Source organism: Salminus brasiliensis, chromosome 2 (genome assembly GCF_030463535.1).
Source record: "Salminus brasiliensis chromosome 2, fSalBra1.hap2, whole genome shotgun sequence".
Lineage (NCBI taxonomy): Eukaryota > Metazoa > Chordata > Actinopteri > Characiformes > Bryconidae > Salminus > Salminus brasiliensis.
In genome coordinates this window covers 41,770,696-41,793,561 of record NC_132879.1, presented here as the reverse complement: position 1 = coordinate 41,793,561, position 22,866 = coordinate 41,770,696, and the positions used below count along the sequence as shown (strand labels likewise).

Genomic DNA, 22,866 nt, shown 5'->3' with positions numbered 1-22,866 from the left:
ATGGTTTTATGAGTAGGCTCTCCTTTGTGTCCCTAAACATTCTTATTTTATAATTCAACCCATTCAGTCCTCCTCAACCAGTAGATCTTTGACTGGAAATGTACTGCGCTCTGGTTGCTGTGCTTTGACCATACTGGTAACAGCCTTTTCGTCAGATAACAGGACTGATGCTTTCAGAACAGTTTGCTATGTGAGTGTAAGGGATGTGTGTGATGATGGAATAGCAGGATTGCAGGGGATTGGGCAAGGCTCTCTGAGCAGCATGGCATTATCTCGCCAAGACACAAGTGATGGACACCAATGCTGATGGAAGCACAAGCCTCGGATCAGCCCCCCTCTCCCTTTAGTTTCCTACTTTAAAGTCAGTGGGATTTCTAAGGAATTTGTTGCCTGTCCATTACCGACGCAGCTTGCTAAGACAACATCAGCCATCTGCTGTGGTTACTATTAGCAACACCCACACAGTCCTTTTGCAAGACATTTGAGTGAGTGGCTGTATTTCCGAGGGCTGTTTTGTCACTGTCTCAGTAGAGAAGCAGATTCAAGGTTGAGCTGAAAATTTTATTCTGTGTGTGTTTTGTTGGTGCTTATAGAGCTTGTTTTGGAAAGTTGGCAGGGTGGGATCCTGTGACATTTTTTCTTCGGCTCACCAGAGCTTTTATGTCCTTAGTGTGGTGAAGCATTTGCTGTACCTTTACTTGAGATTGTGATTATAGCTTACCGTTTATATACTCTGCGACAAACAAGCCTGATGTTCCTTCACATTCTTGTCTTTATGAGCACATGTGGCCGAACACAGTACTTTAACTGTGGACTCTGTGTACATGGCAGTTTTTTTCTTATTGCCCTCTGTAGATTCGATATTCCATGCTGTGACCTCCTCGCTAAACCGCTTAGGAATTGTAAAATCTGTGATAGTGGAATTAAACTCCCCCAGAAAGGAATTTTATTATGATAACGCAACAAATGGGCAGATTTAGCCCTTATTCACACTTCTTAGCACTGAAAAAGAAATTGAGAGGAATTTAAATGGGCGGCTTACATCGACCCCATTGTTGGCAACAAAGCATAAGCTCATCTAAGATTTATTTGGTATTGGGATACCAAAAACCTTTATACTGTCAGATCTACAAGTATGTGGACAGTGACACAAATGTGTCTCTGTAAACCACAGTGGTTTTGATGCACAGTAATCAAGATGTCATTGAAATCCTTGCCTCAGACTAGTTGCCAAACATTAACCTGATCAGGACAGCCTAGGACATTATTAGTATTATTGTTATTATTATTACCACCATGATTGATTACATTACATGACATATCCATTACACTCATTATTCTTACTAGCACTACTATGACTGTATCAGTACACCTGAGCTTAGCAGTCAGACCGATGTTACAGTGACTTCATTAAATTTATAAGTAGTTTGACCAGAGGAAGATGGGGTTCTGGAAGCTTCTCCAGGACTTCTCCTCTGCCAGCTTTGAGGTAGTTGCCACTGCTGATCTTGACCTGCTCACCAGGGCTTTAGATGTTGCTGATCTTTTTTTCTACATTAGTTGATGCAAATATATTTGATTTAACTGAAATGTAGACTTTACATTTCAATTCAAGGCCTAAAAGCGACAAATGTCTGTAAATGCCAGAATACCAGTTTGGGCCTTTAGCCTTCTTCTGGTTTCTCCTATAGCTAGATTTTTATTATTATATAATATATATTTTTAACCAACCATTTTACCTCAGGTTTAAGCTTGTCTCAGTGACAAATTTACATTTACATTTACATTTATGGCATTTAGCAGACGCTCTTATCCAGAGCGACTTACAGAAGTGGGTCAATGTAGTGTTAGGAGTCTTGCCCAAGGACTATTGGTGTAGTGCAGCATAGTCACCCAGACCAGGAATCGAACCCCAGTCTCCCACATGGTGTGGTAGCTCAGTGGCAGGTAGTGGTGTTATCTGTTGTGCCACACCAACCACAAATAGCACATAGCACAAATAGCACTGCTAAACATATATTTGAGTTCCCTTATTTATAATTTTGAAATCATCATTGAAATATTATCCTTGTGCCTCTATTTGTTGTATATCATTATTGTAAAGAACACTGACTGGGACAAAAATAAATAAATCTCAGTCGACGTCTCGACTGAAGACAAATAATCTTCAACTTTGAGGGAGCAGCCCTAGTTCAGTGTGTTTGTTTCAGATCTTGTACTTTTTTTTGGATTGGTTGCGCACAGCATGTCTGCCATGGGCAACTTTCAAATGTCTTGTGATGATGCTGCATCACCACAGGTCCCCACCCACAAGCTATCAAAGATATCCTCTCATGACACAGCTTAGCAAACCACACTCCATAGGGGGGCAGTATGGAAGTCTTTCACAATGTGATGTGGTAACCCAGCTTGTGTGAGTGAGCACTGGGGTGGATGCAAAGGAAAGGAGGACAGTGGGCCTCGCTGGCCTTTCTGAAAGGTTAGAGCGCAAGCCACAAAGAACTGGGCTGAATGGCAACACCTCCACAGGGAGGCGACCTCCCATTGTCCACACTCAATCCACCTTATAAAGGCCATTTAAAGGCTGAATGCGAACACACTGTCTCCAGCTGAAACTTTTGAAGAATGGAAAAACTTTATATTTAGCTGCCTCGTCACACAATGCCTTGTTTTATTTGCCGGTCGACATTTAAGGACCGTTTCTCAAGCAGAATTACTTTTTGCAGCACTTGTTGTTTTTCTTGTGTTAGCTTTCTGGCAGGCTGGTTTAGATGAATGCTGAAATAGTGGAATAGCTGTAGATTTTTATGGAAGTAACAACTTTATATATATATATATATATATATATATATTTATATGGAACTTTTGTATCCTGATGTTTTTGTACTTATGATATCAAATGACAAAATCAAAGCATTAAATGACTATTGTAATTTCTTTGATGGTATTATTTCTCTGTGGTTAATTTGAAGGTGGTAGTAGAGAATGTTTGCCATAACTTCATTACAGCATTTTCATGCTCAACCATTTTAAAAGGTGACCATAAAATTAAGCATGAAGAAGGGTTAACTATGTGTATTTCATATGCTGTATGCTCTTATAATTTTCTTTTTTTCTTTGTAAATGAATCGGTATTATAATATGTGTATACTTTCATGTATATACCTATGAATTTCCCCTCCTTTTGTGAGAGGAAGAAAAGGGCAGATTGCACAAAGACAAGAACTGACAAGAGCCTGCGTTAACTTGTTTATGACGACACTAATTGAGGCTACTGTGCAAGCAAGAATCACAGCAAAGTTAATACGAAATGTCTGCCATAGTCAAGTCATGTTAATGCGTAAAATGAGACAGCAGAGCCTTGGGTGACATACATTAAAAAGTTTAAACAAGTTAAGGTTGCAAATGAGATCAGATGACAAAGTATTATTAGTGTTGCAAGTCCTCAGACCTACCAAGCTATATAATATAAAATATATTTGTCCTGTTTATTGGTAGCCGACCCTTCTATGTGCTACTCAAACGTAAAATATATTTGTTCTCCAAGCAGGCACAATTTTTAATGTGGGTAATACTGCAGTACTGTTTATTATTTTTATTAACATTGGCTAACATTGGGGTTTCCTACATTTGAGTTTATTATTATTACTAACAATCATTCTACTACTACTACTAATAATAATAATAATAATTAAATAGAAAAAATGAACATGTTACTAGTGTGGATGACTGTTACCAATACCACAGTCTGGGGTAATTAGATAGCCCCAGTCCTGTATTGACGGCCAATCAATAAACGATGTCCTGATACAGCTATTCTTCCTTTGAAGTTGCAAACTACACTTTTTAAGTGCATTAACATTATAAATATTGATGGATTTTGAAACCACACCGACTCCAAATACATAAGTCAGTAATACATACAATGAATAAATAGCTGAATAAATAAAAAAAATGAATAGCTAAATAAACAAATATTCACCTGTTAATGTTATAGCTTTATGGTAGCCAATATTCCATAGGCTGCAATTAATAAATAATAATATTTGATAAATCTTTTGGTTATTATATTGTATGTGTGTCAAGTCCGGTGTACAGCTTATTCTCAGTAGCGTGAAAGATGAAAGGGCTGGAATTAAATCATCCCTGCAGATCTACACAGAGCGACGACCAGTAATGGACCAGTAAGAGGAAAGGATCAAGCGTTAAGGAAAGGATGTCATTTATGTACATTATAGCCAATAGAGAAACTGGCCAGTACTTATATTTATGAACATTTGTTTTGACCAGGAGACAGGTGTTTGTTTTAGCTACAAGCACAGTGATGGTTTTCATATAAGCCTCAACCTTGCTAAGCATTCCACTTACTTCTGCCACAGTCACCTGGGGATCACCTATGTCGAGTGGATTGTGTGCTACTGTTACAGGATCTGTGTTATTGTCAGAGCAGGCATAGAAAGCATTAAGCTCATCATGTGCTCATGGGCTGGTGAGAGCCATTGATCTCCACACTTGATTTGGTATTGTTTACTTGTTATTGCCTAGAGTCGTTTTTTAGTTCATCTCTGTATTACCTTTTGTAGATGCCTAGAAATGATAGAGCTCCGCAAGACTTACCTTGCCGTTCTTTAGCGCAAAAGCAGCAATATGCTTCCATAGCTTTTGACTTGACATTTCCATGACTTCTCGTTTAGATAACAGTGGCTAGCCCACACAGAGATACATTTCTCCAGGCTGAATATATTCTATAACCAAATCAGATTTCTCTAGTAATTTGATTATTCAAGTGGTCGTGTAAACAACATTCTATGTTTTTATATATTTTATATTTCTTTAAAGGTATAGCGATCCGATTAAGAAATACAATAAAGGGAGCTGTATTTTTGGCTTGATGTTTAATAATTAAAAAAATAAGAGAGGTGTTTGGTTATGGGTTGCAAAGCAAAGCTCTGATTACTGCCTGACTCATGTGGACCCAAAGTTTCCCATTAACTGATTACTCAAGTGCATGTAAACACGTTGATCGGATTGCTGACAAAATATGATTTTCTGCAATTATCGGATACTGAGCTGCATGCAAACACACTCATTGTCCATGCCAATGTCAGTGATTTAAAAAAAACTCATTTTTAATGACAACCACTAAGACCTCTGATGTGGTCTGTTTGCTGTGGTCTCCTTAAATGTAGAATCATTCATTCTTCATCTTTTTCCATCCAAATATCTTGCATACTTTAACCTTTAATGTGATCTCTGTGGAATTTAACTATCTGTTTTTGAGTAGTGTGGCAAAATGAAAGCAAAAAAAATGAAAAGCAAGTTTCTTAACTGGCTCAAGGTTTTTTTTTCCAATGCTTAGTTCACATAATTCTGGAGGGGGAAAAAAAACAAAACTCTGGAAGTGTTATTCCTGTACTGAGAACTGAAGAGACGGCTTCTGTCAAGTGTGAAGGCTGACATTACAGAATTTATTTGAAATTTGTTCTGTTGGGAAGACATGTTGAAGCGTTTCCGAAACGTTTTCTCAGAAAGCATGCACTTAGCAAAACATGATTCTAACTGCTTATAATAATCATATCAGAGGGGTCCTAAGGTTCCAGCAGACAGTGAACAAATTCTTTCATGAGCACTTTCATGTTGCAAATCTCTTGTTCGGTCACTGCCCAAAGGTGTTGTTTAATTCTGATGAATGGTAAGGTCATGTTCATGAAAAACGTTTGAGAGAACATTTGCTTTAAGTTTTTGGCCGTTACAAGTGGAACCCTCCTGTAGTTGTAGCCCATCTGCCTCAGGGTTTGACGTGTTGTACTTTCTGAGATACCTTTTTTTTTCCTCACCACAGTTGTCCAGAGTGGTTAACTGTGTTACTGTAGCCTTTCTGTCAGCTGGAACCAGTCTGGCCAGTTCCTCAATGCGCCACGCACCATTACAGTACTACATTAAGTTGAAGACATATCAAGATGCCTACAAGAAATTTACACAGAGAAAGGAAGCCAGTCTTCATTTGGTAAACGAACAAATGCTAAGGCCAAGTTACCTCTGTTAACATGACTCTTCTAGCTCTGCACTGCTTGGATCTTTCAGCTCGAAAACAGCCCGTTCACAGTGGGTGAAAGATGCCACATGTATAATGTATAAATGTATCTTAGTAAACAGTTTACGAAGGTTGTTTTAAATTTTAGTTTCACTGCATTTATTATTATGAAGCTATGTTATGTGATATTTCCTAACTGTAGTACCTTTCACATGCTGCATGTTTTCATGCACTACACTGCTGATAATTACATGAATGAGTAGGTGTACTGGTGTTTGAAGTAAAGTGCCTAATTAATGTATGTATTAGAACATTTTAGATCTTCATATAAATTTTAGAATCTTCCCACTGCAATTCCATCATTCTCAATTCATCTCCTGCCTGCCTGGGTATGATGGATATATGTGAAAAATATGTTTTTACATTTTTTTTGTAATGATGTATGAGCAATTTCTTTGTGGCATTCTTAACTGTTTCCTTCATTATCATGTACACATTTTTTTTTTTTTGGTATTCCGCAATGTATAAATGAGCACATAAAACCATGAGGTGATGGAATGAAGCTTTTCATCTTTGAAACAGAATGTGTTTTGACAGGCATGGAGGGCGGTTAATAATGTAGGGGGTCTCTGCGGCTTTGGACTTGGAGTCTGGACCAAGCTCAAACTCTGAGCCATGTGACCTTTCACATCAGTGGCAGCTGGCCTTGTGAGGCCTAGTTGTATCCACAGCTGCAGAGCCTGCAGCATAGCCCTGCTGCTACACTGGGCACTCCGCGCACATGATGTATTGATAGGTGAACTGTGAGATGAGCTAGCTTCTATATGTGCCAGAACTGTGTGTGTGTGTGTGTGTGTGTGTGTGTGTGTGTGTGTGTGTGTGTGTGTGTGTGTGTGTGTACGTGAGAGATTATCAGTCAAGTGCATGTTAGCAATGCTCTTAGAATTCCTATGTTTCTTAAAATAGTTTCAAATGTACCTGGATTAAAGGTGTCTTAGAAAGCATTTATTGAGTGTTTTAGGCTGTTCTTTGATGTAAAGATAGTAATCATGTGGTTGAGGCAGGAAAGGTTTTCAGCTAAAGCTTGTTGTCCACCACTAGTTGAAATGTTGTGAGACTAATGCACACAAGCAATACAAAAAGCAAAGATGATGATGATGATGATGATGATAATATGAAGAAAAATAGATTAACAAATGAATAAATAAAGTGAGAAAAAGGGCTGTGTGTGGAAATTATTAATTTCTTTGACATGTTAAGTATCATTATTGTACAGCGACAGAGTTTATTGTTTGTGTGTATGTGCCTGAATGGGTGGCAATAGAAAAAAGAATTTTGAGGGAAGTATTTTCAGTTGTTATAGACTATTAGTTTGGCTCAGGGTGCAATGACTAGTCCAGATTAAGTTATACTGAGTGTACATTTTTGTTTTTAATGAAAGCAAGGATTTATTTCGATTCCAATAGGTTTTTTAGTGAGTGATGGAGGGGGAAACAGTGGTGTTTTTAAAATTCCAGTTCATGAGGATTGTTTCTGTACTGATGGTAACCACCTTGGTTTGGGTGGTGGAGTTCCCTTTGTCATGCTAATGTGGCTCCTAACAGACCTAACATTTCCTATTTTTGAGGTTAGTGGGAGAGTGACGTTTAAGCAGAGTGCTAAAAGAATGAGAGTGTTTATGGGTGTGCAGTGCCACATTGCCTGCATATAATTATCTGTGATGTGCAGTGTGGAGAGAATTCAGGGATGGTGAATGCCATTTGCATCTTTTGTCCACTGTAGTGTATTATGTGGATAATTTTATGTTGTGTGAGCTGTAGTTATTAATTCCGCATATTTGTACGCAGAGATAGGCACTGCGAGTGACGGGCAGACCTTCTTCCTGTTGCTTGGTTGGTAGGATTATTCTGGGGTCTTATTTAGCTATAATTTGTTTGGAGAGGGCATGATCAAATCCAAAATCGCAGAGAGAATATCTAATATGTATTCAGTCACTTTGAGAGCACAGTAGGAATTTTAGAGTTGGAACTGATTACTGCTTTGTGAAATTATTCTGTGAGGATATATGTTCTTCTAGTGTCTATTTTTGTTCTTCTGGTAGGTTTGGTGTATTTTTTTTTTTCTATAGAAAGTTTTAATATCTATTGAATATAACATTTCAAAGAAATCTCTGAATGTGTTGTTAATTTCTTCTGGGGTCTGCATAATCTTTCCCACTGGGTCCTTGATTACTAGGATTATTGTTTTTGTTTCTTTTAACGAGATTTGCTAGTCAAAGTTTTCATGTCTTTAGTCTTTCTCTTTTTTTCTTTTGTTTGTTTGTCTGTGCTTACAGGTCCTTCCTCATAAATGATACATTACAAATAAAATATAAGCCTTAATTGTCCTCTGATGAGTGGGTGGGGGCTGGTGGCAGGCCAAAAGGGGGGGTGCGCTAATGTACACAATGGCAGTGTAATTAGAAATGTGCCAATCAGTATTTCGGAGGCTATTATCAATCGCAGATCATCAATACCAGGATACCACATTAACCTTTTCTAGGCATTAATTTACTTGGTAATGCATGACCGTGCAGGGCTTCTGTAATGTTCTGTGTGTTGTCTCTCGAGATGAAATGCATTTAGCTTTTTGGAATCAACCATATTTAAAACACTGTCGAACTCCAACCACCAACTGGGATTTCTACACTGGCTTTAAAGGGATTATTTAGCCATGAGTGATGTTTTTTTGCCATCTAGCGATTGAATAAGGAACTGCAGGGTCATGTGACCTTGGGCAATGCTACAGCAACTCCCAAAACATAGATGATATAATCTGACGGGGTCTCAGAATCGGCTAAATTATCAGCCAGCCTCATATTTGGGTTCAACCCTTTCACCTGTAGTGGATTTAGGAGTATTGCTATGTATTTTATGTATTTATTTATTTTTTTTTTTTTACTTGTTTTTTCCCCCGTTGTTTGTACCGAACCATGAGGTTCAAACAGTGTTGTGAACCAGACAGTGACTGCTGTGTACCGGTACACCCCTGTTACACATTAGCAGTGGTGGTTAATGTTTTCTTGCAGACTGGCAGATTTACATATCACGTTAGCACTTAAGAAAGGACCTGCTCTTTTATTAATTAGAGAAGCCCTCGTGTTGCTTGTTTGTATGCAGCTTACCGATTTACTGCTGAGAAAAGAACCTGTTTGCAGCTGTTTACTGCCTGTTTACTAAAAACATCTAAGCAGATTAGGGCATTTACTTTGCAGTTCAAAGCCACTGTTCAGCTACCTTTCATTTCAGTCTGGCTGACAAAGATTAGTGCTGTTTGTTTGTGAGTGCTCACAGTAACCATAAGCCTGGTGTTTTTGTATTAATCCTTTATTTGATCTGGAGCTTCAACCTGTCTGTGTGGTTTGATTTCAGTCTGTACTTGAAAGAGTGATAAAAGATGATCATCACAGATCTTTGGACTCACAGACGTGGACACATTCATTTCTCAGGCTGCTACTTTCAGTTTTACTCAAAGGGGAACAATCGTGTTTGACTTCCTTTTAGTCAGAATGCGCTGTCATGCCAGAGCCTTGAGAAAACCACTATTTTTACCTTCAAAGCCATGTCAAAGAAAAAAGCTAAGAAAAAATGCACCTGTGATGTCTTTGGTTGTGTATCAAACAGATATTGGACTCCTCTCCCAAGAATCACTGAGGCAGCATGATGTGCACGGTCTATGCACTCAGATTTCCACAGAAAGCTAAAGGAATCCCATCCAAAGTGAATGAGTTTTTAGCACTAGATAAGCAATCAAGAGTGTTTTAAATGTGATTAAATTTAAACATTACAGAAGCACTGCATAATGATGCATTACCAAGAAAAGGTGCCTGAAAAGGTTAATATAGCCTTCAGCCCCGCCATTGATCGGTATTGGCAATTCACTGACCATACTGAAAGATGATTGCCGATTGATATCGGCCCAAAAAAAAGGCCTTAAAAGTAATACTAGTCGTCGTTAAAAATAAAATAAAAGTAATCAAAGAGGCACCATATATAATTTTTTACACACAATCCAATATTTGTATGAAGCTGGGATCAGTTTTCAATATTAGTGGTCATTTAGTTTCTGCAGACTTGCCTTTGAGTTTAGTTAACACGGAAGACACTTACACCTGGAATTCTCTCCAGGAAAGGAAGGCATGATTGATGTGCATGCTGCGTCTGTGTCTTCTTCCCTTTGCCAGAGGGAAGAGTATGATGGACAGCGTCTTCATAGTCCCTTTTTAAATCTGTCTAAATCTATGATTTTTTTTTTGTGTGTGTTTTTGTTTTTTTGTCTGTGTTTAGTTTAGCTAGTTCATCCTCTGTTCTGCACATGTGTTGCTATGATCATATTTATAGAGCGATTAGAACCTCATGGTGTATGGGAGGGAATGTTAGGAGTTAGGAGAGAGAAAGAGAAAGGGGTGGGTGGTTGTGTCTTCATGCTCTTGTGATCAGAGCATATGACTGGGGAACAGTCAGCCACACTGCAGAAGCTCCATGGTTGGACTGTTTTTCAAATTTCCCTGAGTAGGAGGAGGTAGAGTGCAAAGTTTCTAAGGAAGTGACAGAAAGACCAAGCTTTTATTCCCATGAGAGACAATGCTGAAGTTTAGCACCACCCTTCGCTCAAGGTGTGTAGTTTATTGTGAGTATGCGTATGTAGATGTCTTTGTGTGGGTGTGAGTTGCCTTCTTTATGGAGGAGTGACACTGTACTGTGACTGACTTTAATTGACATGAAGTGTATTGGAGTGAAGATGATTATTCATCTCTTGGTGTCGATGTTTGGGGTTTGTCTTTGTTGTTTGGGATAATCTGTTGCCCTGTATTATTTTTTGAAGTGCCATGACATAGAGAATCGGCATTATACCGTGATGTGCATCACACAACTGCAAAATATGTTACTAATATGATTTTCTCTCCTTTTCTATTTCTCAACACAGTCACAATGAGCGAAAAGTGACCTGCAAGCACCCTGTCTCTGGCACACCCTCACAAGATAACTGCATCTTTGTCGTCAACGAACAGTAAGTTTTTAAACAGTGACCCATTTCCTGTTAAATTAATGTATTTTTATTTTGTGCAGAATGTGACTTACCAGAATGAAATGCTTTAGATTTTTTTAGTTATACATTAAAATGCTTTGTACACCTTATTTAATGTTGGTTATGATCCAGTTTGACTGACCTCCTCTCACTTCTGATTTTTCCGCCACTTGTAAAACCTGTAATAGTGTAGTAATAGTGTCAGCTTTCCCACTCTTTGAATTAACTGCCTATCCTCTGAACATGGATGTGTAACCCTTTGCAATTACCTGGATTTCTACATTGATTATTAATAAAATGTGGTCTGATTATCTAAGTCACAATTATAGACAAACACAATCTGACTAAGCTGGTAACTCACAAACAGTTGTACTGATCATGTCTTTTATTAAGCATTTACAGTGCAGGCTAGAAAAAGTAAGTGACCCTCTGTGTTAATGACTTTTGCAAGGGATAATTGACAAAAGCTAAGCCATTCTTGGCTTCCTAACTGAGCCTACATGAAGGTTTAGTTATTTTTGGGTGGTTTATTTTTGTAGCCAATCTTGCGGTACAGCCATTATCGTGGCTATGTTGTGAGATAGCACAAGTTATAAGTGTATTGATGTGACAGGCTAGATAAGCTAAATTTGATTATGTGGTATTAAAATGTACTTTAAATGTCAAAAGACATCTCTTTGTAATTTTGGTACTTGATTGCAGCATACCAGCATCACACAACAGTCATAAGAGAAATGATTGGGAAGGCACACCAGCTTAAAAAGAGATTTTCACAGATAGCTGTTCTGAGAATAGAACTCTTATTGTTTTCAGCAAGTCTGCTGATTCGTGTATGCGTATCTTGTTGTAAGTAAGTGAGAGTGTGTGTGTGTGTGTGTGTGTGTGTGTGTGTGTGTGTGTGTGTGTGTGTGTGTGTGTGTGATGGAATTAGAGAAAGTAAGAGTTTTAATTCTGTTACTATGCAAACGTTTTTACTGCATGATAAATGTATTGTACATTGTTTTTTTAAATCTTTATTTTGACTGTAGGACCCTTTTTTTCATAATAATTATATAATAAAATCAGTTATTAAACTGGTATTAAACAGCAGAAAATATAGATGTCAAACTTCTAATGTGTACTTTAATATGTTTACAGGGCAAAGCCTTTGATGTAAATGCCTCAGATGTTTTTACCAGTGTCAACACACCTTCACATAAAAAAAAGTATATTATACAAAAAGATTTTTTGACGTATTTAGTACTTTTTCACAACTCATGTCAGAATAGGCATAACTTATGAATTAGTGAAGCATATGCAAAAGGTCTTAGCACTCAGTATATGTAATTATTTCATGTATTAATTGTAGAGGATGTGAGGAATGTGTATGTGTGTAACAGACGCATCTCAGACAGTGCAAGCGCTTGGCACTACAGCCACAAAAATTATACTGAAGGAGATGAAAAATAATATGTGCCCAGGAGAGGCCGCTTTGTTTGCCGGAAGTGTTTTGGATTTGCATGCAAAGTTTGCCACAACTCTGTTGTCCGGCATTAAGCCCAGTCTCGATATGTGGCTCACGGTTCAGTTCACTCAGTCACACTGTATGTGATATTAGGATAAATATGGTAATTTCAGGAGCGCACGTGCCACCCGAAAACCTTAAGATGTAAGCCATTGGATTTGCATGGTATTGTGGTAACTGTTGTGGGTTAGAGGGATTGCTTTGGTTACTGTGGTCTTGTTTGTCCCTTCCGCCCCTCCTCCTCCTTCTCGCTCTGGTCTCTCTCACCTTTGAAACAACTAAACACAGGTATTTCACAAATAATCTGGATTTTTAAATCGTTAAATACATGAAATCATGATTGATTGGACAAGGATGATATATGTTGCCTTTTTTTTGGATGTGGAAATCCAGTTTGAAGTATTTCACGATACTATACACAAACAAAATGCACGTCAGTGCCAGGTGTAAATAGGCTGATTGAATATGCTAACATTAGCGAACACTTTACTGCGTAATTAACACGCTACCTGACACACACACACCCCCTCCTCATACAGTACAGAAATACGGAAAACAAACATTTCCTCTGTGGAGCCCACCTTTTCCATTGCATCTTATTGCCAGTTTGTACGTGACTCACACTCATAGAGTTATGAGGCTGTGGGCAGTGGTGGGTCAGTGCTTAGAGCTCCGGGCTATTGATGACAGGGTTGTTGGTTTGATACCTAGGCTCGGCAAGTTGCCAATGTTGGGTCCATCACCCTCTCTGCTCCCCGGGGGCAGCAGCAATGGCTGCCCACCGCTCTAGGCACGTGAGCTCACAGTCACTGTGTGTTTGTTCACTCAGACCTTTGAACAAATGTCTAAAAACTGTGCATGTAAATTGTGGACTTGAGCACTGAAAATATTTATTTAAATGTGAGGATTCATAGACCAAAAGCTATTTTAAATTTCCATGTGCTGTACTAGAAGAGCGAGTTCTCTGCGTTTAGTGCAATTTCTTTTGACATTTTATTCACAGCTTATTTGGCTGTTAAAGATTTGTATTTTTAAACCATTGATTTGTCTCTCCCATTTGGACAGTGGACTTTTCTTGAATATTGATAGGTGTTTTCTGGTTTTACTTCTAAACTCTTTCCTTTTGATGGAATACAGATATTATGTTTTTTCATCACATCTCTTTGATTTTAAACATAGTGGAATATCATGAGCCTCAGTCATAAAACGTAATGCAAACAGTGCAATGCAAAATGTCTGCCTCACAGAGTAAATAAGCTGTCGACTGATTTGAGCATGTCACCTTTCTCTGACACATAGCCAGGCTTTTGAGAAATGAGTGGGAGCAGAACGCAAACTAACTCTACTCTATTTTTCCCCTCACTCTTCTAATGGAGGAGGCTAATGGGTATAAATGGTGTAGCAAAGCCTTGCTCTCTTGATAACAAGGTTACAGGGGCCCTTGCCTTACTGTCATTGTCTCCCACTTAGCACCCCCCCCTCACCCATTTTCACACACACACTTACTTGAGCACCTTTTTTTAAGAATTACACCATTCTAATCTCCTTATACTTCACTGGGGAAATATCACCCGGATTCATTCCCCACTCTACCAATGTCACTTTCACTGTGTGGACATGACGCATTTACTACTCTTAGGCAACAGCAGCCCAATTTTTTTTTATTACCCTCTCTGCAGAAGCTCATTAAATTTCCCAGTTATTGTTTGTCTCTCTATCTTTTTGTATCTTGGTTGGACTTTGGTTGTTTTGGTAGGACTCTTTAGATACAGTTGAAACCAGAAGTTTACATCCACTATATAGAAAAACACACATGCATTTTTTTTTCACTGTCTGACATGAATTTAGAAACTTTTCCCGTTTTAGGTCAATTTAGGTTTACCAAAATTATTTCTATTTGCTAAATGCGAGAAGAGTGTGTCATTACCCACTGTAAAACAAGGACTGTATCAATATGGGCTGAAAGTCCACTCTGCCATGGAGAAGCCATTACTTCAGAAGAAATATAAAAAAGTTAAATTAATGTTTCCAAATGCACACAGGGACAAAGACCTTCATTTTTGGAGACATATCCTGTGCTCTGACGAAACTAAAATTTTACTTTTTGGCCATAATAACCATCATTACATTTGGAGGAAAAAGGGGGAAGCAAGCCTGAGAACACCATCCCAACTGTGAAACAGGTGGCAGCATCATGTTGTAGAGTTGTTTTGCTGCAGGAGGGACTGGTGCACTTCACTAAATAGATGGCATCATGAGGAAAGAACATTATGTGGAAATATTGAAGCAACATCTCAAGACATCAACCAGGAAGTAATAGCTTGGACGCAAATGGGTCTTCCAAATGGACAATGACCCGAAGCATACTGCCAAACTGGTTACAAAGTGGCTTAAGAATAATAGTCAATGTTCTGGAGTGGCCATCACAAAACCCTGACCCTGATTAATCCTATTTAAAATGTATGGGCAAAGCCGAAAAGGCATATGCAAACATGGAGGCCTACAAACATGGCTCAGTTACACCAGTTCTGTCAGAAGGAATGGGCCAAATTTCCTGACAACTATTGGGAGAAGCTTGTGGAAGGATATTCAAAATGTTTGACCCAAGTTATACAGTTTAAGGGCAATGGTACCAAATACTAATGAAATGGATTTCAGCTTTTGACTTTGAAGAAAGTAATAAAAATCGTAGAAGTCAAGTCAAGTCAGATTTATTTGTAAAGCACTTTTTACAACAGTTGTCGTCACAAAGCAGCTTTACATAAATAGTGATTAATAAAAGACAGAGACAAAGAAGAAAGAAGAAACAGAAGTCTTCTTCCTGAGTGGTATGATGGCTGGACATTCCCACCTTGTTTGCACTTGCGTATAATTGTTTGTACAGATGAACGAGGCACCTTCATCCATCTGGAAATTGCACCCAAGGATGAGCCAGACTCCACAATTCTCTTCCTGATATCTTGGCTGAATTTAAACTTTTGACTTAATAACAAGTAATAACAAGTGTCTTAAAAATTCCCTCTCTCATTATTCTGGCATTTAGCAAATATATATATATTTTTTATATAGTGTATGTAAACTACTGGTTTCAACTGTATAGTCTAGAACATGAGCTAATCTTATGCTGAACAGTCTGAACCATCGTGCAGCTTTCTGACCCCACAAAAATTCCTAAAAATGGGGGTTATGCTGCCTTATGTGTAAAAATCTGGAGCAGTAGAAACGTGTTCTGTGCAGTGATGAATGACACTTCTGTATCTGGCAGTCTGGTGGACACTCTGAATTGGTGGAAGAGGGACAATGCTGTGGGGTTGTTTTTCAAAGGCTGGCCTATAGGGCCCTTAGTTCCAGTGAAGTGAAATCTTAGTGTCTTAAAGTCTTTTTGGATAATTGTACACTTCCAACTTTGTGGAAGTTTGGGGGAGTTTGGGAAAGGCTTTTTCTGTTCCAGCATGACTGTGCCCCAGTGCACAGAGCAAGGTCCATAAAGGTGTGGGTGTGGTGCGGAAGACTTTGACTGGCCTGCACAAAGCCCTGACCACAACCCCTTCCAACACCTTTGAGATGAACTAGAATGAAAATTGCGAGCCAGGTCCTTTTGTCCAACATCAGTGTCTGATTTCACAAATGCTCTCCTGGATGAACGAGCAATTGTAGAAAGCCAAAATCTTGTAGAAAGCCAATACTGAAAGCTGTTGTAACTGCAAAAGGGGACTAACTCTGCATTAATGTCTATGGATTTAGAATGGGATGTTATAAAATCACATGTAGGTGTAATGTGTAGGTGTCTCAGTACTTTCATCCATTTAGCGTATATACTAATCAGCATGTGAAGCTGTTGTGTTTCTGCTTTTGTTCCTGAGGGAAAGTAGGACTGCAATCAGTCTGTCTCACTGCAGTGATTACATTTGCAAACAGCTAGCGTATTCTAACAGCTTTTGGAGGAGCAGCTCTGCTCGGCATTGCTGAAACCATCCAGACTCCCAGCTGAGATCAAATAGACCTTTGAGACAAGACAGCAGACTTCTCCAAAACGATACAGCGATTGATAATATAATGGCTTGAGGCCAGTGTTTAATTTTACAGCAGTAATGTGAATACATATGAACATATGACCTTTCTTTTCTTACTTTTTCCTTCTTCTTTTTTTTTTAACTGACAGTCAGTTTGAGGTTTTTCATGAATGTCTGACATATTGATTATGATTTAATTATGATTTTTTTCAACAAATGTGTATATTTAGTTCTTTTTTTTCCCCTTTTCCTCTGTTTCTAGCCTGAATTGTGGGAAACTTGTCCACCCTGTTTCAAACAGGTAATGCTCTGCAATAGGAACTTAACGGATGCTTTTGTCATCTCTGCTCCTAAGCATCATTTGTTTTGTGGAGAACTAGAGGATGCATTCATCTTTCTGTTTGTTTTGCCATTCTGTCTCATTAATTCTGCTCCAACACTAACCCAAGGCAGTGTGTGAATTGAATTGCCTTATCTCCTGCTATGCATTGCTACGTTGAAGAGATGCAAGATTTATGTGTGCTGTCTAATTTGTCTTGCCCATATTTAATATGAAACATGACTCTTCCATCACGTAAGTGGTTCGCCGGAAACAGGCTACAGTCATTTGGTCCTTGTGGCAAATCGGTTACAGTGTCTTCAACAGCTGGGTTTGAAGGGATACCCTGCAATATGGGTTGGGGGGGGGTACATTTTAAACACTCTGTAGACTTCCACTTCCAAACTTCCACTGCACAGAAGTTAGAAATAGCATTGCTCAATTAGCATCGCTCTTTGGATCCGCAGTGAATCATTCCAGAGGCTTACTTAGAAAAAATAAATTATTATATATATATATATATATATATATATATATATATATATATATATATATAATAAAACATTTTTGAAGATACAAACTCGAAAATCTAAGTAAGCCTCTGGAATGATTCACTGTGGATCGAAAGAGTGATGGAGAGAATAGCAAAAGGGTGTGTGAGAAAGAGAGAGAGAGAGATCTGAAGGACAGTATGAATCATGCTCTTCAGCTCAATGACCTCTATTTGCTGCCAGCACCCAAGCCACCCACTCCCATGTCCAATTGCACACATGCTTTTATCCCTGCTTAGTTACCCTGATATTCATTGTGAAAGAGGTTGGGGAACATTGATCATATTTTCACATTTCAGATAACTGCTAGCTGTTAGCTTGCTAAGATATGAGCTGTGAGTTTGTTGACGTTGTGCTGGTGTTTAGCGCATTTTAACATCTTTTGGACAGCCTGATTTATTTTAGACTCTGCACTTTTTTTTCTTTTTTTTTAAGATATCTAATCAAAACATTGCAATCTTGATTTATGTGTTTATGGTGTGTGTGTGTGTGTGTGTGTGTGTGTGTTTAAACTAGTAGCTGGTTGCATTCAAAAGAGAGGAAAGAAGTGTTGCATGTTCAAAGTCAAATAGTGCAGGGCAGTGAATGCATTCACACCAACACTCCAATCAGGGTTGGATGCTGGCAATTTTTAGGGTACCAACCGATTTACTTCGGTACTATAACACACTATAAGGGCCAGCCGAAAGTGGTCTCAGGTGTGATTACATGTTTCAAAACGTGACACAGACAGCACTCTCTGCAGTATTTGTAACTTGAATTACAGAGCTCGCCACAAAGTAGATCTAACAGCTGAAAAGTTGACCGTATTTGAAATCCTAAAAGCCAGGTCCCCCACTACAGCTGCTGCTGTTAGCAGCAGTGCCAAAACACTGTAAGGGCAGTAGCGAGCCAAAAGTGGTCTCAAGTGTGGTTACAGGTTTTAAAACACTCTTTGTAAAAGCTGGCCATGGCAACACTCCAAACAACACTTAGAGTACATTACTCAGCCCAGTAAAACATCAGAACAGAGCAAAACTAGCAAAGACCACTTACAGACTATTGATCTTATTTTTATGTAACTGTGGTGATGCATCGAACATGGCCACACATCTGAAGTGACATCTGGTGTGTAAGATGTTCTAAATAAATAACAAATGTTCAAATTGACACGTTTGGCCTTAAAAAGAACATCAGATATGTAAAACAAATTAACATTGTCCTTTAACATCGATTGACTAGGTGTGTCTATTATTCTTTATAAGAAAAGTTCTTTTTTTCTCTCCAGTGAGGTGACCCAAAAGCAAGACAGCAGTTCTCTCATCTCCCTCGCTCCAGATAGCAATGCTCCCCCCAGACATCACAGCACTCCAGCGCAACTTCAGAATATAGGCCAGCCATGGGAGACGATGCCTCCTACATTTCTCATTCATTATCCATGCTTTAGGACAACTTCAGATTTATAGGGCCATATTTATCTTCTGCAGCTTATTAAGTTGTGGATAAAGCCTTGGACATCTGCGAAGCTGTGAATGGTATCTGGAACTATTTTCCCCTTAGTTTGAGGTTACAAAAGCTTATTGAAACCCAAGCCGTCATTGACTTCAATTAAAGGCAAATGTGCAGTATACCTGTACCAGACTGGCACAAAACCTTTTGTCTTTGCAAGCACTGTAAATTAAATTTAATTTAATTTAATAGGGCACAGTTTTGTGAGTTTGTTTTACCAGCGACGGGTTACTGAAATGGAATAAGTATGATGATTTTATTGGTATGCCGAGTTGCCTCCTATGCTGTCCAGTATTTTTGACTGCGGTCTGGTCTGAAGGAGTAAATCTGCAGTGATGTGGAGTGAGTGAGTAATTGCTGTGATAAATGGGTCCTGTCCTTTTTCTGTCTGTCTGCCTGTCTGTCTGCCTCTTTTTCTGCGTCTCTCATCTTACTCTCTTGCTCTCTTGTTTGGCCTCTGCATGAGGATAATAGATGGTGCAGAGACATTCTCCTATTAGACAGCAGTCTAGCTGCATTGGCCACAGACCGGAGAGATGAGTTCTGCTCCTTTCCTTCATTCACCAAGCAGTCAGTCAGTCTCTGCTGGGCCCCGTCTTTTAACTTTCTATTGATCTGTCTGAAAGATGCAGAGTTCAGACTCTTTCATGTGTTCTTTTCTCCTTTTTTTCACTTTCCTCATCTATCTTTGTCTTCTTTGTAAGACCGGCACCTAAAGCGCCGGCCAGTGAGAAGAAGGAACGACCCACAAGCACCATGAGTGAGGCATCCAACTACACAGGAGGCTCTGACTACACCACGTACCCCAGTAGTCCTACAGCCAGAGTGAGTTTTGTTTCGGTTCAATTTTTTTTCTCCCTGTATATTCGTAATGTACAATCCTCAGACAGGCCTCGTAGCAAGTAACATTAGCTTTAGCTAATGTGTGTACTTTGCTGTTTCTCAGCTATACGTCAATTATGACCACTTATTGATGACATGTATAACACTGGTTATCTTATTACTTTTTTTTTATTATTTGTTTGTCAAACTTTTCCATAATTTTTTTCCAATTTGGTACTGCCTATTGACCCACCTATTCGTATCTCCCCCTAGCACTAGCAATGCTCAACACTACTAGTCTCCTACTGGTACTTGCAAAACCACCAACCGCCTTCTTAAAAATGCCACCTTATGCTCAGATGAAGACACCGGGTCCCCAACTTAGCCACATCAGCTAACAGGCACCTGTGCCTGCCAACATTGCTTAAGAGTGATGAGGGAGAGAGCGCCATCTACCAACCTGGAGAGATCATGGCCAGTTGTGCTCTCTGGGCTTCCAGCCATTGATGGCAAAGTTCCATGGTTAGGGATTCAGACACAACCCCCGCGTCATAGCAGTGGTGCATTAGACTACTGAGCCACTCGGAGCCCAACATTGATTATCTTTTAAAAACGACACATCAAGGTTTGGGATGCATGTTAGATAGTTGTAGTCAGTGTGACATGCATGATGACCTTACTAACACTGACAAGAGTCAGATCATTATATCTGAGTACCTACCGACAGTGGTCTGCAGAGGGACAAATCACAAAACCAATTACCAGAGTTGAGGACACCCAAGGCTCATCATTTTGTGAGGTCATTGATGGCAAGTAGACAAGTTTTAGTGATTTAAAGGAGAGGACTGTGTCCCTATACGCAGCACATTCCACCCAGATGTATAGCTGCAGACCAGTCCAGACTTCATGCTAACCCCTGTCTACTGTCGAAAGTGCTTACAAAATGCATACAAGCCTCAGAACCTTGAAGCAGTAGAAGAAGGATGTCTGGTCCTGTTTTTACATCACATGGACAACTAGGTGTGTTAACCACTGGCCTATTGATTATGCTGGAACAAGAAGTCTCCTCCGTGTTGGTTTCCCCATCATCTATTTTTGACTTATTGGTGGCATTTAACACAGGGCACCTAGTAGGTCTTATGGAGTGAGCTGTTTTGGTGGCGCGAGGAGGTCCAACAGCATATTAGGCACCTGCACCAGGTGGTCAGGTTATAATTTTAACAATATGTGGTCATAAAGTGAGGGTAACTTGGATCAGTATCCAACTGACTACTTAAGCACTGGACCTGTTTAATTTTTTATCTCTTGTTTTGTACACATCCTTTCTGACATTGATTTGGAATTGATTTCACAACAATGATCATAAATTATCTTTTTTATTATCTATTTGTTTATTTATTTTTCCAGGTTAATTTATTTACTACCTGTGTATACCAGTAGTGCATTGCCTTACGTGTAATTACTAAACTACTTTAATTGATTCTGTATACAATATGTATTTATTTTCAAAGTAGAATTATTTTCATCATTTAATATGTAGTCAGGATTGTGCATGTATTGCTGTTTTTTGTAATATTGTGATTTTATTTGATCTTTTTGTTCAATTTTAGCCATCAAGGTCCTCAAAAAAGGTCCACAATTTTGGCAAGAGGTCCAATTCGATAAAGAGAAACCCAAATGCCCCTGTGGTTAAAAGCAACTGGCTTTACAAACAGGTATGAATAATGGCATGAGTTACTATTCCATCAGTGAACTATTCCTCACACAGACACACATTTCACCTGCTTAACCCACTAGAGGTTGTTGTTTCTTGAATCTTGACCTCTGCCCCTTTAGTACTATTCAAGTTAACTAATTTACTCCTCCTAATGGAGTAATTTGCCCTCTCTTTGATAACATAATAAAAATATTAAGAGTATATACATATATAGACATGTGTCTGAAGCCCTATCCGGGTGGGATTAGTTTTACATGGGGAGATGGAGTAACGTAATTTTACTACTGTACATTTGTAAAAAAAAAAAAAAAAAAAAAAAATTCAGAAGACATCTCTGCATAAATGACTGAGATGGGAGGGACTACTCCATTTATGTACTGCCGTCATATGACCACTGATTAAATATTAGAAGATGATAACCAATCTTAATCTACAACTAGTAGTTAAATAGTTTTTAATAGGTAAGAAGGCTATAGAAGCATAGAGTCGCTTGACTGTCCTTCTGTATTTGAGTGTTGTATGTCGTACAACTCTTGAGGTTTGCCAAAAATTTCAGTGAAGTACCTGTACATGTATGATGAAATTTATATCCTCTTCGAGTGCCCTCCAGACTGGGGAAAAAAGATTTTTATTTCTATAGAATATGAAGGAATATTTACTCATATAACCTAAGTTTTTTGCAAGTTATTTTAAAGAAGGTAAAAGACGTGGGAATCTTTATTGATGTGGGCGCGCACAGTCCATAAAAATGACGTGGCTCTCGGATTGATCCTTTTTTTTTTGTTGAATGCAATGTTTGGAAGGTTTTCGTTTTGGTTTGGTATGCTGACCTAATAGTTTAGTCGAGAAGGCAGGCCACTTCAGTTATGTTCATCATTTCTGTAGATTTGGGTGTTGAATTATTTAACCACTGTCTGTGTTTGAAGAACAAGTGTACTAATTGACTTATGGTTGAATATTTACCATTAAAATACATATACTAAACAAACAGTTTTTGCATAACCAAATCTGTATCTAAGCTGAAATCCTATTTTAAGAGTGTGTTTACTATTCAGAACACAGAGCTTATCAAGCCAGAAAAGTGTTTGGTGCCAGTTTTTGTTAGCAGCAAGAGGGGCAAAACATTAGTGTTGCTAATTTATGGATAACATTTGAGGAGTCCACATTGCTATCTTCAAAGCTTACATACCAAAGGACTCCTATGAAGGAAGGATATTCTGTCCAGCTTTGTTGTCAAATCATGGTCAATTTGAAAGGTTGTTTAAAGGTTGGAAGAAAGCGCAACGAATGGGGAAAGGGAAGAGCATCGCTCATCTTTTGAATTTTAAACCTCTTAAAAAGAGGAACATGT

The 22,866-nt window shown here is 38.7% G+C and overlaps 1 protein-coding gene across 16 annotated transcripts in view; it reads left to right on the top strand.

The window, feature by feature from the left end:
* Nucleotides 1–22,866, top strand: part of plekha5 (pleckstrin homology domain containing, family A member 5) — a 157,946-nt gene that overhangs the window by 91,460 nt on the left and 43,620 nt on the right. For 9 of the 16 annotated variants that reach the window (XM_072672807.1, XM_072672806.1, XM_072672805.1 and 6 more), the window contains 3 exons: nt 11,000–11,083; nt 19,681–19,801; nt 21,409–21,513. In XM_072672807.1, the coding sequence (XP_072528908.1) occupies nt 11,000–11,083; nt 19,681–19,801; nt 21,409–21,513 (310 nt within the window). Of the gene's footprint in view, nt 1–10,999; nt 11,084–16,880; nt 16,920–19,680; nt 19,802–21,408; nt 21,514–22,866 lie in introns of all 16 variants that reach the window. The other 7 variants (XM_072672796.1, XM_072672795.1, XM_072672809.1 and 4 more) reach the window with 1 other exon arrangement.